This window comes from Salvelinus alpinus, chromosome 11, assembly GCF_045679555.1.
Source record: "Salvelinus alpinus chromosome 11, SLU_Salpinus.1, whole genome shotgun sequence".
Lineage (NCBI taxonomy): Eukaryota > Metazoa > Chordata > Actinopteri > Salmoniformes > Salmonidae > Salvelinus > Salvelinus alpinus.
The window spans coordinates 41550835-41569652 of NC_092096.1; the positions used below are offsets into that span (position 1 = coordinate 41550835).

At 43.8% G+C, this 18818-nt stretch overlaps 1 protein-coding gene across 4 annotated transcripts in view; it reads right to left on the reverse strand.

Moving 5' to 3' along the window:
* Positions 1 to 18818, reverse strand: part of LOC139534179 (striatin-interacting protein 1 homolog) — a 38753-nt gene that overhangs the window by 6147 nt on the left and 13788 nt on the right. For 3 of the 4 annotated variants that reach the window (XM_071333055.1, XM_071333052.1, XM_071333054.1), the window contains exons 6-16: positions 8100 to 8168; positions 6114 to 6220; positions 4505 to 4632; positions 4000 to 4188; positions 3561 to 3611; positions 2502 to 2734; positions 1570 to 1635; positions 1367 to 1430; positions 826 to 897; positions 335 to 409; positions 60 to 157 (exon numbers count right to left, since the gene is read on the reverse strand). In XM_071333055.1, coding sequence (XP_071189156.1) covers positions 60 to 157; positions 335 to 409; positions 826 to 897; positions 1367 to 1430; positions 1570 to 1635; positions 2502 to 2734; positions 3561 to 3611; positions 4000 to 4188; positions 4505 to 4632; positions 6114 to 6220; positions 8100 to 8168 — 1152 coding nt within the window. The remainder of the gene's footprint in view (positions 1 to 59; positions 158 to 334; positions 410 to 825; positions 898 to 1366; positions 1431 to 1569; positions 1636 to 2501; positions 2735 to 3560; positions 3612 to 3999; positions 4189 to 4504; positions 4633 to 6113; positions 6221 to 8099; positions 8169 to 18818) is intronic. The other variant, XM_071333053.1, reaches the window with a different exon arrangement.

Here is an 18818-nt window from a genome sequence, read left to right on the forward strand (position 1 = left end):
ACTTAAGCCTGAACAGAAAAGATGACTATGAAGGAACAAGGAGAGGCTATTACACATACGGCATCTCCTCTGGCAGCACATCAGCCAGTATATTGATGGAGTCCGTCTTGGTTTTGGAGGTAGGTGCTGCAGCCAGCAGCAGCTTCAGAAGGGCAATCTGATCAAATACAATGTGGGTTTTAGCTTTCAACCTCTCAGCTCTGAAACATGACAGGTCTAGACAGCAAATACTGAGTAAAAATCTACAGTGCAGGCATGATTTTCAAGATGCAAAGGAAGATGATGCCATGTGAAGTGTCTTGTTGGAGCAGAATATAATGGCAGATGTCCTCACCACATACTGAGACAGGTTAGGAAGCATTCCCAGATACAGGATCTCTGTGGGCGTCTCATCCACATCCTCTTCCCCCTGACCAACACAACACCACACAATATGAGTTATACATATAGTCATCTTGTTTCCACTCACAAAGCCCTGTTCCAACACTTAGAAAACGAAGGATCATATTTTTATTTGACCAGGTTAGTCTCATTGGGATTAAAAAATCTATTTTTCAAGAGAGACCTGGCCAAAATAGAAACAAAACGTTTCATTGCAAAGACACATTTACAGCATAAAAAAAACAACAAAGCAATACAGTTTAAAAATATAAAATGTAGACATTGAGCAGACATGATGCTTTGGGGAGGTGTGGTGCAACTAGGAGTCAAAACATTGACAGCCCCCCAACTTCATTGTCCAGTTTTGTTTTAGCCTAGCGTTAAACTCATTCAAAGAGAGGAGTTCCTGTAATTTCAAAGTAAACAGTAAGAGGCGTCACTGACCAGGGTCATGGGGCACTGTTGAAGCTCCTCTTCCCTCTTGATCTGCATCTCAGCAATAGAGACATATTTGTGCTGGAGGGAAATGATGAGTTAGCCTATACGCCACCACAACACGATATAAAGCACTATGAGAATCAGCGCAAAGCACTTCATTACCACAATACATTCTATTCCACTTCACACTTTTTCAATGAGACATCACCATGGCGATATACTATAGTATTTCTGACTGTCACTTGTCAGGCAGCGCCCGATGTGTAAACAGAAGAGGCTTTTAACGGGCGTTAATTAGACTTCACAGATTGACACACAGAAGGGCATTCCTCAGTGTAAACGGTGTTTCACAGTCAGTTCAAACACACAATTGATTTCTAAGTGGGACGTCAATGTCCAGGGATATTGACTAGCTGGTCAAATACGCTGGCGATGAAGTGTTGAATTCTAACACTCGATCCTGGTGGAGAGAGAGGGATGGAGAGATTGGGAGGAGAGGGGGAGAGGATAGAGGAGAAATGATAAGACTGATTTCTCTCCTTCTTACCTGTTTAAGGGTCTTCACACTCTCGTGTATGGGTCTAGGGAGACCGACTAGTGTCTCTGTGTCACTAGAAAACAAACATAGCACCACTCAGCGCAGCAACAGAGAGAGAACATTCCCTGGCACTGCACTAACTATGACCACACGTGGCAGTGTACTACATGGAGCGAGCCTTTCAGATAGAACACTGTGATATTGACACTCACTTTCCCAGAGTGAAGCCGATGAACTTGTTCCTGCTGGTCTCCAAGAAGTGCTCGATGTCTTTCTCTCTGTCGAGACAGACAGACAGACAGACAGACAGACAGACAGACAGACAGACAGACAGACAGACGAGCTGGTCAGGCATCTCAAATCACCTGAAGCCTGCTGCCCCTCACTAACCCCCAGTCTGAGGTCCACCTTCTCACTGATCACACTACTAGACCTACTGTGTTTCCTAACCTGGCTTCCCGGGCTTGTAGTGATACTATCCAAACAGACTGATCAAAGACATGCGGCTGCTAACCAGATGATGCATCTCATGCTTAAAGCCTCATCAGTCACGCTCGATGCTGCCTCTGTACGATATTGGGATCTGGAATTCCGCCTCGTGCTAAATTATCCCAGCACTACGCTATGTTTCATTGTCGCGCACACACACACACACACACGTCTGTTGGGGTGAATAATGCATGAGTTTACAGATGAGTAGAGGATGATAAGAGTTAAGACTGGGTCGCTCGCGGCCGTCCTTTCCTTGCCTCCCCTGTCTCCCTCTGCCCTCTCGGTCTTATCCACACAGCTGTGTAGACGGATGCCATCTTGCGAGGGGGAGCTAGGGGACCAGGCTGTTACTGTATGAGTGACTGAGGTGGGTTACTTTGAGTCCTCCTGAACAGAGGGGGCACTATCAGCAGCATGAGTGTGTAGAATAACAAAACTAGAACCCAGTCTAAACTTTTTATTTTTAATGTTATCCCTTGAGTTTGAAGATCTGAGGTAAGCAATAAGGTGATCCACCCTGCCTTCTGACGGTGTTTGGGGAGCTTCAACTATATTACACCCATCCAATCCTTTCAGATTTGCAAACACAGAAGGGTTAAGAGTTATGGCGAGGGGCTAGAGGTTTGTTTGGAACTGGGCCTCCCAGTCTTACCTGACTTTGGGGGCCCAAGGCAGACCCTTGGGGAGGGACGCTCTCTCAGTGGGGGGTCTGAGCGGGGGCGGTGGGGGTGGTGGCTGGATGATGACATCACGGTCCAGGGGGTCCACCTCGCCCTCGATGCCACTGTCGGCTTCCTCGCCGTCCTCCTCCTCGTCTCGTGCGTCGTCGTTCTTAAAGGGGTCTCGCTCGTTGTACGTGTCTAGGCTGTCCTGCTTTACCAGGGGCTGGAACCCAGAACAACCAGCAGGGGGCATAAAAGAGGCCGTCCCCTCACACACACAGGGTTAGGCCCTGGCTTCCCACTTCAACCACAAGCAATACTCAGATTTACTAACCGTAAGGCTGCACTCCAAGACAAAAGGTTACAGAAACTCCCAGTAAAAAAAAAAACAGAGGAACGTTTGGGCCCGACTCCATATTCAAGTGTTAAACATTCCACTTACAACCATATCAGTCATACAACACAAACCCAGTAATCTCATGCCACTTCTATAGTTTTAATGAATGACTGAGGCATCATCAATGCAACAAGCATCAAGCAGAGGGGGTGGCATTCAATAGCAGCGAAACGCCAGTGCAATGTAACGTACGGTGGTGTGCTGGTAGTAACTAGTCGTTAGGTGTGTGGTGGTGAGGAGAGCAACAGAGGGGACGGAAGCAGTGTGACCAGCATAGGATATGACTCGTATCCCATGGAGAACAAGCCATTTGGCTCTGTGGTGGGAAAGAAGCTGCAGTGAACTGTTGTCTACAGTGATACTGTGGCGGCTAAACAACTCAGTGGAGGTAGAGACTAGAGGAAAGCTCCCGTCATGCGACCTCAATGACCACAGCCAGCCCTGCCTCTGTACCCACCCATACAGTGCAGAACGCAGTGAAGGAGGAGAAAAAGAAGGGGGAAGAGGAGGAGGACAAGGAGGAGATGAAGGAAGAAGAGGAGAAAGAATAAGAGGAAGAGGAGAAAGAAGAGGAGACGAAAGAGGTGGAGGAATAGAAGGTGCAAGAACCAGCCCAAGGCAGGGAAAATGCAGAGGGAAAGTGGGTAAAGACCTGCTTCTTGGGAAAGGGACTGTCTCCTTCCAAGCTATCAACAAAGGCACTCTGCAGGGACACACGGAAGAGGAGGGGGGTTGAGAGCCTGGTGAAGTCAGAGCTCTAGTCTAAAAACAGCACAGTTGGGATTAGAGGAAAAAGTTAAGAACAAACGTGTCATTCCCTCCACTGTCAGGGGAATACAGTACACGGATGGTGTGCACATGGTTCCTATTCACATTTCCTACTGCTATAGCCCGGCTGAGCAATCAATGCTTGTTAGCCGCACGCACCGTGCCCTCTGTGACCGCAGGGTTCAGTTAGGCTCACTGTTAGAGCACATCAGGTGTGTATTCAGTCGAGTGTGAGTCCAACGCACAGGTGTGCGTATGTGAAAAGCGCCAGGGACAGTGCGTGAACAGTATGCGCATAATATAATGTTTGGTAGGATACGTACCCTGCGGCTGCGGCGTCCTCTCTTGGCCTGCTGTTGCTGTTCTATGAGCTCCATTGCCGAGGCTGGAGGAGAGGCTGCTCTCATGCTCCGGACCACCTTGATGCTGTCCTCAGGTAGGGGGGGCAGGCTCAGCCTCTCTCTGCCTCGAACCTTCATCTCCTGGAGCTCCTCGAAGCCCCCCATGGTGAACTGTAACACAGACACACACAGTTTGATTTGGACACATACACACAGAGAAAGATGGACACAGAAAGCCAAAGAGATGTACATGAGCACACATGCACAGAGCTCTATGCAGATATGGGCAAACCTCGTTTTCCAAGCCCCGTCAATTCCACTGTGGAACTAGTCTAGCCTGACACTACTATAACATTCTAACATCCTTCTAACAAGTGTTTTGAATGTACAATAGATGACAACATAACGGTGGATGAAATATCTCTGTTGCGAAGCGGCTAGCCTACTAAAGGGACAGGAGAGGATGTCTGTGCTGTGGCTTACTGACCAGGATGGTCTTCCAGAGCAGCAGCAGGACCTTCTTCATGGGAAAGTGTGGAGCGTTCATACTGCAGAACTTGGTCACCATGGTGAAGAGCAGCAGGGAAAATGGCTCTCCGTTGTACAGAGGAGAACCTGAGGTTAGAGGAAAGGAAAGGGTTAACAGCCAGCACGCACCTAGAGTACACACATGGCACACATACAGTGCACACACAGTGCACACACTAAAACATTTCCTGTATAATTTACAGTAACTTACTGGCAGCAATTGGCCAGTAAGTTACTGTACTTTCTTTTACAGTACAGCTACTGTAATCCATTTTATGGTACCAAAAATGTTACTGTAATCTAATTTACAGTACCAAGTCAGTTACTGTAATCTAAATTACAGTACCAATTACAATTACAGTATATTTCTGTAATTACCCAGTGGTCTTTGCAAGTTTTCATTTACATTTTGGTCATTTAGCAGGCACTCTTGACATTAGCAACTTACTGTCGGTGCACTCAACCAAGGTTGAGAAAAAAAGCTCATCAAAGTCATAGCATGTAAAAAGTATCTGTAACCTTTACTGAAAATATTGTTGTAGTTAAAGGATACTGGTCTTCAAAATAATTGTAATTTAAACAAGATATCTTATGATATATATTTGACTATTACTGGATAGTGTCAATACATTACTGAGATATTCAGGCCAACTTGATGCCAGCTTCCTGTAAATGACTATAATGTCAAAGAAATTAAACACAGTACAATACTGTAAAGGTGACTAATAAACTGTAACAAAGTAATTATTGCAGTATTTTACTGTAATTACAAGGGATTGGAGCAAGAAGGTTGGCTGCTAGGCATTTGTATATTACAGCATATTAATGAATACTAGGTGCTTTATATCACTTGCACTTCTACAGGCCTAATCAAAGGCTTCCAAACTGTCCGTGATTACAGGGCAAAACAAATCAAATGGACATGGTTAAATATTCAACCATTAAAGGTTTAAGACCCGCTACCACTCTGATCTAGTCTGGCAGACACCAGTTCTCGAGCTATGTAGTCACGTGGGTCACGCCAGCCAGGCTAACTCTGATCTGTTCCCTATATACATTTCACTGTTAGGGAACCACTACCACATATCAGTTAAATTCGTACAGCATTCTCACTAAAGGGCACAACAAATATAGCCTCTTAAAAGACACAACAATACCATGCACCCACTAGTGGTCAAAAGGTTTTTGGCGCTCCAAGAAAACAGTATGGTACTGTATTCTGAATTACCGTCAATTACTGGCAGCAATTGGCCAGTAAATTACTGGAGATTTACAGGACAAGGTTTGTAGAATTCATTATATACAGTATACCACTGTATTCTGGGGGGGTACAGCATTCTCACTCACCTGTGCAACAAATATAGCCTCTTAGAAGGCACACATTAACATACAGTATGTTAATGAGCCAGAGACTCTTTCCCCGCTTACAACATTAACCCACAATGCACCATAATTAATTCTGTAAAACACATTTAAGGTATTTTACTGTGTATTTCACAGTGTTTTACTGTTGAAATTAAAGAAAAGTCTTACACTGCACACACAAATACACACGCACAAACACAAACCCAGTTCAGTCTTGAAGGCCTCTCTGGCAGTTCTCCACTCTGGCCTGTCATCCTCTGTCTGCAGACGGATGGTCTCCACCATCAGGTACATGATGCTTAGCAAGACCCTAGTGGAACACAAGAGGTCAGAGGTCAGAATGAACAGGTGTGTGCATGCATACATGCATTAAGACAAATAGTCTGTAAGCTACCAAGGTAGAACGGCTCTCCACTCCAAAAACATAACTATGTGTGCTTGTGCATACATTATGTCTGCCCATGTGTAGTTTGTATGCGTGAATCTGTAAATGTGTGTGTGCGCATACTTAATACTGTTGCACACCTTTCCACATGCACTTGCCTAGCTAATGCATCAGCATAAATCACACGACAGTAATTATACAACATTAGCGAGGCAGTGTCCTGTGCATTAACGCCTTGATCTAGATGGAAAACCTCCATTTTCTACAAGCTATTAGGACGTGTTATTTGGTTTCCCACCTCATTGTCCCTATAATTTCTAAGCAAAGAGCTGGAGGCAGGGCATTCTCCTATATAGCAAAATTTTTATGTAATAGTCTGCCTATCCATGTAAGAGACGCAGACTCAGTCTCAACCTTTAAGTTATTACTGAAGACTCATCTCTTCAGTCGGTCCTATGATTGAGTGTAGTCTGGCCCAGGGGTGTGAAGGTCAACAGAAAGGTACTGGAGCGACGAACCGCCCTTGCTGCATGTGCCTGGCCGACTCCACTGGGATTCTCTGCCTCTGACCCAAGAGGAGATCTTCGTGGGCTATACTCAGCCTTGTCTCAGCGTAGTAAGTTGGTGGTCTGTTGATATCCCTCTAGTGTTGTGGGGGCTGTGCTTTGTCAAAGTGGATGGGGTTTTATCCTGCCTGGTTGGCCCTGTCCAGGGGTATCGTCAGACGGGGCCAGTGTCGCCCGACCCACCTGTCTCAGTCTCCAGTATCTATCTTGAAATAGTCTATGTACGGGGGGCTAGGGTCAGTCTGTTATATCTGGTATAATTCTCCAGGGGAGAACTTATATATCCTGTGGAGAACTAAAATGTACTTAAATTTCCTAAATACATTTAAGTATGCTCCCTCTAATTCTCTCTCTCCCTCCTCTCCCGGAGGACCTGAGCCCTAGGATCTTGCCTCAGGACAACCTGGCCTCTTGACTCCTGGCTGTCCCCAGTCCACCTGCTCGTGCTGCTGCTCCAGTTTCAACTGTTCTGCCTGTGGCTAGGGAACCCTGACCTGTTCACCGGATGTGCTACCTTGTCCCGGACCTGCTGTTTTTGACTCTCTTTCTATCTACCGCACCTGCTGTCTTGACCTCTGAATGCTCTGCTATGAAAAGCCAACTGACACTCTTGAGGTACTGACCTGTTGAATCCTCTACAACCACTGATTATTATTATACCCTGCTGGTAATCTATGAATGTTTGAACATCTTGAAGAGCAATCTGGCCTTAAAATGGCCATGCACTCTTATAATCTCCACCAGGCACAGCCAGAAGAGGACTGGCCACCCCTCAGAGCCTGGTTCCTCTCTAGGTTTCTTCCTAGGTTCCTGCCTTTCTAGGGGGTTTTCCTAGCCACCGTGCTTCTACTTCTGCATTGCTTGCTGTTTGGGGTTTTAGGCTAGGTTTCTGTATAGCACTTTGTGACATCTACTGATGTAAAAAAGGCTTTATAAATACATTTGATTGATTGATTGATATTAGGACAGATCTGCTCTCATAGCAGATCATTACTGGGGGAGGCACATATAGAACTGCCTAGACAGAGTGGTAGAGGTGGGATGGGAGGAACAGGTAATTATCAGTCTATGGAAGTCAGTGAGGGATTGACACTGGTACACTGGTACTTTAGAGTCTGGGCTGAACTGGTACTTGGGACTGGGCTGGGGGGGGTTGACGTGTCAAGTGGTTGCTGAAGACCTTGGCTTGGCTGATTGGGGGACTGCTGTAAAAATTAGTGCGGTAGAAGGATGCTCACCTGAGTTCTGTGCTGTCCGCCAGAGAGATGGCAGGTTTCCTCACTGCGCTGCTGCAGGCTTGGTTGTTACTGCAGAGGAGAACACAGAAGCAGTTTAGCATACACACAGTACAAATCATACCACACCACAGCTAAACACAACAGACTAGAGACATCGCTTATGTCTAGGACATGGTCAGGTCATGGGGTCAGGAAGTTCTCATTTCCTATAACTGCAGTGACAAAGACTAGAATGTCGATGGAACGTATAGCGGACGTTTTATACACTGATCTTATTTGTTGACCGAAAAGAGCTTCCGGACATCAGAACAGCGATCAGTAACCTCGATTTGGATGAAGATTCCTACTTCAACGAGTCGGCGGCTCATGACATACTGCTCACCCCAGACCAGGCCCTTATCCCCGACACTCGGGAAGAGAAAGAGACTGCGATAAAGAAGCAGATGTGCCGGCACCCTGATAAACCGGCTCTACCCTCTGTTCACCTAATACCTTTTTTGCACTATTGGTTAGAGCCTGTAAGTAAGCATTTCACTGTAAGGTCTACACCTGTTGTATTCAGCGCACGTGACAAATAAACTTTGATTTGATTCTATTGGTGAATGTACAATCGCTGGCGAACAACGGGACGTGAAGAATTGTAAGATGTTTCTCGGAAACTTGGCTGAACAAGGATGACATAAATCTAGGTGTCTTTTCTTTTTCTTTTTTTACATACATTTTTTATTCAAGAGCACATAGAGAAAATGTACCATACATACACAACGTATCTTTGCTGCCTTTACTAAGGAGCGTAGTTACATTCACATGTTAAGGGTACATTTTGGCTGTATAGAGCAAATATTTCAAGAGTCTGAATAAGTATACAATTTGGATTAAGTCACACAAAAACAACAGAAACAAACAAAAAGTCCAGAAATGACAGAATAAGACCCGTAGGATATGTCAGGAACTCTGATCAGACGCCTTTATACCTAACGCTTTATACCTACGCTGTCTATGTAGCAAGACTGATGTAATTATCTCCATGTCAGCAAGTTCCCCGCATAGACCTGACCACATATCTTTTGAGGGTGCATGTTCATTTTTACAGCATTTTGTTACACATTTCTCTGCTGCTGCTAAAAGGATGATCTATCAATTTAAGTGGAGAGGATTGGAGTGTATCCACAGGAACAATACCTAGAAGGAGATGACATGGGTCTGGTTGAATAATAATACCTGTGATGTCCTGAATAACATGGAGAATTTCAGACCAAAAAGACTGGATTTTCAGACATTGACTAAATATATGTCATAAAGTACCTATTTGTCCACACTGCCTCCAACACGTAGCTGCTATTCCTTTTTTTCATTTTATTAAGTTTATCAGGGCTCATTAAAAAAAACGATGTAGTACTTTGAATTGAAACTACATGTAACCCTTGTTCGGGTTACATGCAGTGCCTTAATATAGTGTTCTCCATATGTTCCCCCAGCTCTCCTCTGATATCTGCACCTGTAATTCAACCTGCCATGAGTTCCTAAGATGATCTAAAAGATAATATGTGCATGTTAAGGATACTGTGATAAAAACTTGAAACGGTTCCAATGTTTTCCCCTTGATAAAGTGATTCAATCCATGTGCCTTTTCTATGCATCAGCAGGACAGAATGGCAACATCGGGTAAGCGCAAGTGAGGTGACGTGTGTCTCTTTGTTAACAACAACGTCTAATATTAAAGGAAGTCTCGAGGTTCTGCTCATCTGAATTAGAATACCTCGTGATAAACTGTAGACCATACTATTTACCAAGAGAGTTTTCACCTGTAATTTTCGTCGATGTCTATTTACCACCACAAACCGATGCTGGCACTAAAACCGCACTCAATGAGGTGTATAGATCCATAAGTCAACAAGTAAACGCTCATCCAGAGGCGGCGCTCCTAGTGACCGGTGATCTTAACGCAGGAAAACCAAAATCCATTTTTACCAGCATGTCAACTGTGCAACTAGAGGAGAAAAAAAACTAGATCACCTTTACTCCACACACAGCTCTCCCTCACCCTCCATTTAGCAAATCTGACCATAACTCTATCCTCCTGATTCCTGCTTACAAGCAAAAACTCAAAACAGGAAGTACCAGTGACGGAAGTGGTCCGATGAAGCAAATGCTAAGCTACAGAACTGTTTCACTAGCACAGACTGGAATTTGTTCTGGGACTCATCCGATGGCATTTTCAGAGTTCATCACATCAGCCACCGGCTTCATTAATAAGTGCATTGACGACGTCGTCCCCACAGTGACGGTACGTACATATCCCAACCAGAAGCCATGGTTTACAGGCAACATCCGCACTGAGCTAAAGGCTAGAGCTGACACTTTCAAGGAGCGGGACACTAACCCAGACGGTTATAAGAAATCCCGTTACGGCCTCCAACGAACAATCAAACAGGCAAAGTGTCAATACAGGACTAAGACCGAATCCTATTACACCGGCTCTGACGTTCGTCGGATGTGGCAGTGCTTGCAAACTATCACAGATTAGAAAGGGAAACCCAGCCGCGAGCTGCCCAGTGACGCGAGACTACCAGACAAGCTAAATGCCTTATATGCTCACCTTGAAGCAACACTGAAACATGTGAGAGCACCAGCTGTTCCTGACGACTGTGTGATCACCCTCTCCATAGCTGATGTGAGTAAGACCTTATTTTTTAAACCTTTATTTAACTAGGCAAGTCAGTTAAGAACAAATTCTTATTTTCAATGACGGCCTAGTGGGTTAACTGCCTGTTCAGGGGTAGAACGACAGATTTGTACCTTGTCAGATCGGGGATTTGAACTTGCAACCTTTCGGTTACTAGTCCGACAGGTTAACATTCACAAGGCCACAGGGCCAGACAGATTACCAGGACACGTACTCTGAGCATGCGCTGACCAGCTGGCAAGTGTCTTCACTGACATTTTAAACTTCTTCCTGACCCAGTCTGTAATACCTACATGCTTTAAGCAGACCACCATAGTTCCTGTGCCCAAGAACGCCAAGGTAACCTGTCTAAATGACTATCGCCTCGTAGCACTCTGCAGCCGTGAAATGCTTTGAAAGGCTGGTCATGGCTCACAACACCATCATCCCAGACACCCTGCAATCTCTATTGCACTCCACACTGCCCTTTCCCACTAGGACAAAAGGAACACCTACGTGAGAATGCGGTTCATTGACTACATCTCAGTGTTCAACACCATAGTGCCCTCCAAACTCATAATTTTTTACATTTCAGTAATTTAGCAGACGCTCTTATCCAAAGCGACCAGTAGTGAGTGCATACGTTTTCATATTTTTCGTACTGGTCCCCCATGGGATTCAAACCCACAACCCTGGTGTTGCAAGCGCCATGCTTTACCAACTGAGCCACACGGGACCGATCATCACTAAGCTAAGGACAATGGAACTGAACACCTCCCTCTGCAACTGGATCCTGGACTTCCTGATGGGACGCTTCCAGGTGGTGAGGGTAGGCAACAGGTGACCCTCAAAACAGGGGCCCCTCAGGGGTGAATGTTTAGTCCCCTCCTGTACTCCCTGTTCACCCACGACTGTGTGGCCGCTCAAAATGCTAACATCATTAAGTTTGCCAACGACATCACCAACGACGATGAGACAGCCTATAGGGGGGAGGTCAGAGACCTGGCAGTGTGATGTCAGGACAACAATCTCTCCCTCAACATCAGCAAGACAAAGGAGCTGATCGGGGACTGCAGGAAATGGAGGACCGAGTACGCCCCCATTCACATCGACAGGGCTGTAGTAGAGCAGATCAAGAGCTTCAAGTTCCTCAGTGTCCACATCACTAAGGATCTATCACGGTCCAAACACACCAACACAGTCGTGAAGAGGGCACGACAACACCTCTTCCCTCTCAGGAGGCTTAAAAGATTTGTCATGGGCCCTCAGATCCTGAAAAAGTTATACAGCTTCACCACTGAGAGCATCTTGACTGGCTGCATCACCACTTGGTATGGCAACTGCTTGGTATCCGACCGCCAGGCGCTACAGAGAGTAGTGCGTACGGCCCAGTATATCACGGGCAAGCTCCCGGCCATCCAGGACCTCTATACCAGGCGGTGTCAGAGGAAGGCCCTAAAAATTGGCAAAGACTCCAGCCACCCAAGTCATATACTGTTCTCTCTGCTACCGCATGGCAAGGGGTATATATGCACCAAGTCTGGAACCAACAGGACCATGAACAGCTTCTGCCCCCAAGCCATAACACGGCTAAATAGTTAACCAAATAGCTACCTGAACTATCTGCATTGACCCTTTTTGCATATATTTTTCTGACTCACCACATACGCTGCTGCTACTGTCTGTCACTTAATTCCTAGTTATATGTACATATCTACCTCAATTACCTCGGACCCCTGCACATCGACTTGGTACTGGTACCCCTTGTATATAGCCACGTTATCGTTGCTCATTACTTTTATTATTATGCGTTTTACTTTCCGATTATTTCTCCACCAAAAATTCTCTCTGCGTTGTTTGGAAGGGCCTGTAAGTAATCAATCAACTGTTAGTCCATACCTGTTGTTTACGATGCATGTGACTAATTCTATTTAATTTGAAGTGAAAACACAGCATTATCACAACTGAGAATGAAGGCAGGATAAACAGGTGCTACGAAATAATAGGAGGCGGCTGCTTGCCTGCTAAGGCTAAGCCGTAGAATCAGAGGTTGATAAGAGACCAAGACTAGAGGCGGCAGGAGCAGACAGAGGAGCACAAAGACTAAAGGAAGGAAACAAGGCCTTGTGAAGGCTTTGCCGCCTCGCCAATGAGCTGTTTGAAGTGTGAATCAGAGGCCGGTGATCTGTCTCTTTCTCTCTGCTCTCACCCTGTTCTCTCTGCTCTTATCCCCCTCACTAAGAGCCAGCAGGTGCCTCATATCCTACGCTGAGGCGAAGAGGGATGGAAGTGGGAGGTAGAAAGGAAAAGAGAGAATGGTGTATTCATGAATTAACATGTGTGTGTTGGTGTGTGTGTGTGTGTGCGTCTCTCTGCCTGTCTGTGAACGTGCGTGTGCATGTACAGTTGAAGTCGGAAGTTAACATACACCTTAGCCAAATACATTTAAACTCAGTTTTTCACAATTCCTGACATTTAATCCTAGTAAACATTCCCTGTCTTAGGTCAGTTAGGAACACCACTTTATTTTAAGAATGTGAAATGTCAGAATAATAGCAGAGAGAATTATTTATTTCAGCTGTTATTTCTTTCATCATATTCCCAGTGGGTCAGAGGTTTACATACACTCAATTAATATTTGGTAGCATTGCCTATAAATTGTTTAACTTGGTTCAAACGTTTTGGGTAGCCTTCCACAAGCTTCCCACAATAAGTTGGATGAATTTTGGCCCATTCCTCCTGACAGAGCTGGTGTAACGGAGTCAGGTTTGTAGGCCTTCTTGCTCGCACACGCTTTTTCAGTTCTGCCCACAAATGTTCCATAGGATTGAGGTCAGGGCTTTGTGACGGCCACTCCAATACCTTGACTTTGTTAACCTTAAGCCATTTTGCCACAACTTTGGAAGTATGCTTGTCCATTTGGAAGACCCATTTGCGACCAAGCTTTAACTTCCTGACTGATGTCTTGATGTTGCTTCAATATATCCACATAATTTTCCATCCTCATGATGCCATCTATGTTGTGAAGTGCACCAGTCCCTCCTGCAGCAAAGCACCCCCACAACATGATGCTGCTACCCCCGTGTTTCACGGTTGGAATGGTGTTCTTCGGCTTGCAAGCCTCCCCCTTTTTCCTCCAAACATAACGATGGTCATTATGGCCAAACAGTTATTTTTTTGTTTCATCAGACCAGAGGACATTTCTCCAAAAGTACGATCTTTGTCCCCATGTGCAGTTGCAAACAGTAGTCTGGCTGTTTTATGGCTGTTTTGGAGCAGTGTCTTCTTCCTTGGTGAGCGCCTTTCAGGTTATGTCGATATAGGACTCGTTTTACAGTGGATATAGATACATTTGTACCGGTTTCCTACAGCATCTTCACAAGGTCCTTTGCTGTTGTTCTGGGAATAATTTGCACTTTTCGCACCAAAGTACGTTCATCTCTAGGAGACAGAACGCGTCTCCTTCCTGAGCGGTATGATGGCTGCGTGGTCCCATGGTGTTTATACTTGCGTACTATTGTTTGTACAGATGAACGTGGTACCTTCAGGCGTTTGGAAATTGCTCCCAAGGATGAACTAGACTTGTGGAGGTCTACAATTTATTTTCTGAGGTCTTGGCTGATTTCTTTTGATTTTCCCATGACATCAAGCAAAGAGGCATTGAGTTTGAAGGTAGGCCTTGAAATACATCCACAGGTACACCTCCAATTGACTCAAATGATGTCACTTAGCCCATCAGAAGCTTCTAAAGCCATGACATCCTTTTCTGGAATTTTCCAAGCTGTTTAAAGGCACAGTCAACTTAGTGTATGTAAACTTCTGGCCCACTGGAATTGTGATAAGGTGAATTATAAGTGAAATAATCTGTCTGTAAACAATTGTTGGAAAAATGACTTGTGTCATGCACAAAGTAGATGTCCTAACCGACCTTCCAAACCTTTAGTTAGTTAACTAAACATTTGTGGAGTGGTTGAAAAATGAGTTTTAATGACTCCAACCTAAGTGTATGTAAACTTCCGACTTCAACTGTTTGTGTCCATGTGTGTTTAATTCCACACTATCCAGGGTCCCTCAGCAACACTTAGCAGGGATTAGCCTGGCTTGGCGGTGACTCTTTCATTAAAGAGGAGCCAGGGGACGGACAGAAATACCCAACAGAAGAAGCAGAACACACACATAGACCATGGCCTGTACCACCTCCCACCACCCCTAGTCACTCCCACCAGTATAATAATAAAAAATAGATGTTCATTTCTGTGGCTGCTTTCCACTTCTCAGAGGAGATGCTCTGCACACGCACGCACACACACACCTGCTCCCCAATCAAATCTTAGCCTCTAACCAATATTCCACCTAACCGATCAGCTATTATAATCCTGGAAGGGATGAGAGAGCCAAGCCTATGGGTTTGTAGCCTCAACCCCGCAGCACACACACACACACCAATTTATTAACAGACTGCTGAAAATATATATTTTTTCTCTTGCTTTGTCTGCTCTTTTCAATATTATGTTTCTCTCTGACAAGCTACCCAGGAAAGGGCTGAAAAAATCCCATATTAATATATGTAGCCTTAGAAATAAGGTTAATGAAATCAATAACTTGCTAACATCAGATAACATTCATATTGATAAAGGAATGTATATGTTTAAAGTAATGACTAAAGAATTCCACCCTGAAACGTATTTAATGGTGTGAAATGTATTAGAATTATAAGACTATAATTCAATAATGTGTGTGTGAGACAAGTTAAGGGTGAGAAATGTATGGTTGAGAAAACAAAGGACAATTGAACTACACATGACCTGGTTGTAACTCTGCAAACAGACAACAGGAAAGAGGGCCCTTCCAAGGCCCCTCTAATCTAGCGAGGAGAGGAACGGCTAGAAACTGCCAGGCTGGTAGAAAAGTGATAAACTCTGTGTGTGTGTGTGTGTGTGTGTGTGTATGTAGGTGGGGGTGAGAGTTATAAAATGACTGTGTTTGCATTTTTGACTTCAGAGTACTCTCTGAATAAAGAATGTACCTTTTGCAGAATCTGAGACTTTGCCTAATTATTATTAAACCCAGGGTCTTACAAACCTTGGGGAATTGGTCAAAGATTAAATTATTGTTTAGTTATCATCATTGGGATTGAAAATTCTCGTGACACATATATTAGCCATTTCTGAGACTGACTTAGATAATTCATTGGATGATACATCAGTAGCAATACAAGGATATAACATTTATAGAAGACACAGAAATGCTTATGGGGAGGAGTTGCTGTATATATTCATAGCCATATCCCTGTAATGCTTAGAGGATATCTTATGTCAAGTGATATTGAAGTGTTGTGGTTGCAGGTTCACTTGGCACTTCTAAAGCATTTTCTTTTGGGGTGTTGCTATAGGCAACCAACTGCTAAAAGTCAGTATCTAAATAATATATGTGAAATGCTTGATGTGATATAAACAGAGAGGTCTACTTTCTTGGGGACCTGAATATTGACTGTTTTTCATCAAGCTGTCCGCTCAAGAGGAAGCTTCTTACTGTAACCAGTGCCTGTAATCTGGTTCAGGTTATTAATCAACCTACCAGGGTGTTTACAAACACTACAGGAACAAGATCATCCACATGTATCGATCACATTTTTACTAATGCTGTAGAACTTTGTTTTAAAGCTGTATCCGTACCCATTGGATGCCGTGATCACAATATAGTGGCTATATCCAGGAAAGCCAAAGTTCCAGCAGCTGGACCTAAAATAGTGTATAAGAGATTGTACAAAAGATTTTGTTATGTTAAACATATTTGTTGGTCTGATGTGATTAATGAGGAGCCTCCAGACGCTGCACTTGATTAATTTATGAAATTGCTACTTCCAATTATTAATAAACATGCACCTGTTAAGAAACTGACTGTTAGAACTGTTAAGGCTCCATGGATTGATGAGGAAATGAAAAACTGTATGGTTGAAAGAGATGGGGCAGAAGGAGTGGCTAATAAGTCTGGCTGTACATCTGACTGGCTTACTTACTGCAAATTGAGAAATTATGTGACTAAACTCAACAAAAAGAAGTAGAAACTTTATTATGAAGCCAAGATCAATGATATAAAGAATGATGTAAAAAAAGTGAGTACTTGAGTACTTTAAATTAAATTATGGGCAGAAAGACAAATTCAACTCCATCTTTCATCGAATCAGATGGCTTACTCATCACAAAACCATTTGATGTTGCCAATTATTTAAATAATTATTTAATTGGCAAAGTGGGCAAACTTACCGCCCACTTTGGGCAGGAAATGCCCACGACAAACATTGAGCAATTATAATAATGTATAAAAAAACTAATAATGAATTGAAAAGCAGTGTAAGTTTGAATTTTGTAAAGTTAGTGTGGGAGAGGTGGAAAAATTATTGTTAACGATCAATAATGACAAACCTCCTGGCATTGACAACTTCGATGGAAAGCTACTGAGGATGGTAGCTGACTCTATAGCAACTCCTATCTGTCATATTTTTAATCTGAACCTAGAGGAAAGTCTTTGTCCTCAGGCCTGGAAGGAAGCCAAATTAATTCCGCTACCCAAGAATAGTAAAGCGGCCTTTACTGGTTCTAACAGCAGACCTATAAGCTTGCTGCCAGCTCTTAGCAAACTGTTGGGAAAAAATTGTGTTTGACCAAATACAATGCTATTTCTCTGTAAACAAATTAACAACAGACTTTCAGCATGCTTATAGAGAAGGGCACTCAACATCTACTGCACTGACACAAATTACTGATGATTGGTTGAAAGAAATGGATAATAATACGATTGTGGGAGCTGTATTGTTAGATTTCAGTGCAGCCTTTGATATTATTGACCATAACCTGTTGTTGAAAAAACTTAGGTGCTATGGCTTTTCAACCTCTGCCATATCGTGGATTCAGAGCTATCTAATAGAACTCAAAGGGTTTTCTTTAATGGAAGAGTCTCTAATGTCAAACATGTGAAGTGTGGTATACCGCAGGGCAGCTCTCTAGGCCCTCTACTCTTTTCTATTTTTACCAATGACCTGGCATTAAACAAAGCATGTGTGTCCATGTATGCTGATGATTCAACCATATATGCATCAGCAACCACAGCTAATGAAGTCACTGAAACCCTTAACAAAGAGCTGCAGTCTGTTTTGGAATGGGTGGCCAGTAATAAACTGGTCCTGAACATCTCTAAAACTAAGAGCATTGTATTTGGTACAAATCATTCAATAAGTGCTAGACCTCAGCTAAATCTGGTAATGAATGGTGGGTGGTGGTGAATGAATGGTGTTGAACAAGTTGAGGAGACTAAATTACTTGGCGTTACCTTAGATTGTAAACTGTCATGGTCAAAACATATAGATTCAATGGTTGCAAAGATGGGGAGAGGTATAGCCATAATAAAGAGATGCTTTTTTGACACCACACTCCAAAAAGCAAGTTCTGCAGGCTCTAGTTTTGTCTAATCTTGATTATTGTCCAGTCGTGTGGTCCAGTGCCGCAAGGAAAGACCTAGTTAAACTGCAGCTGGACCAGAACAGAGCGGCACGTTTTGCTCTTAATTGTAATCAGAGGGCTAAAATTAATACTATGCATGCCAGTCTCTCTTGGCTAAGAGTTGAGGAGAGACTGACTGCATCACTTCTTTTGATAAGAAACATTAAATGTGTTGAAAATCCCAAATTGCTTGCATAGTCAACTTACACACAGCTCTGACACACACACTTACCCCACCAGACATGCCACCAGGGGTCTTTTCATAGTCCCCAAATCCAAAACAAATTCAAAAAAATGTACAGTATTATACAGAGCCCTTATTGCATGGAACTTCCTTCCATCTCATATTTCTCAAATAAACAGCAAACCTGGTTTCAAAAAACAGATAAAGCAACACCTCGCGGCACAACAACTCCCCTATTTGACCTAGATAGTTTGTGTGTATGCATTGATATGTAGCCTACGTGTGCCTTGTTAAAAATGTGTGTAGTTCTGTCCTTGTCTACTGATGTTCTGTATTATGTCATTCTGTATTATGTTTCATGTGGATCCCAG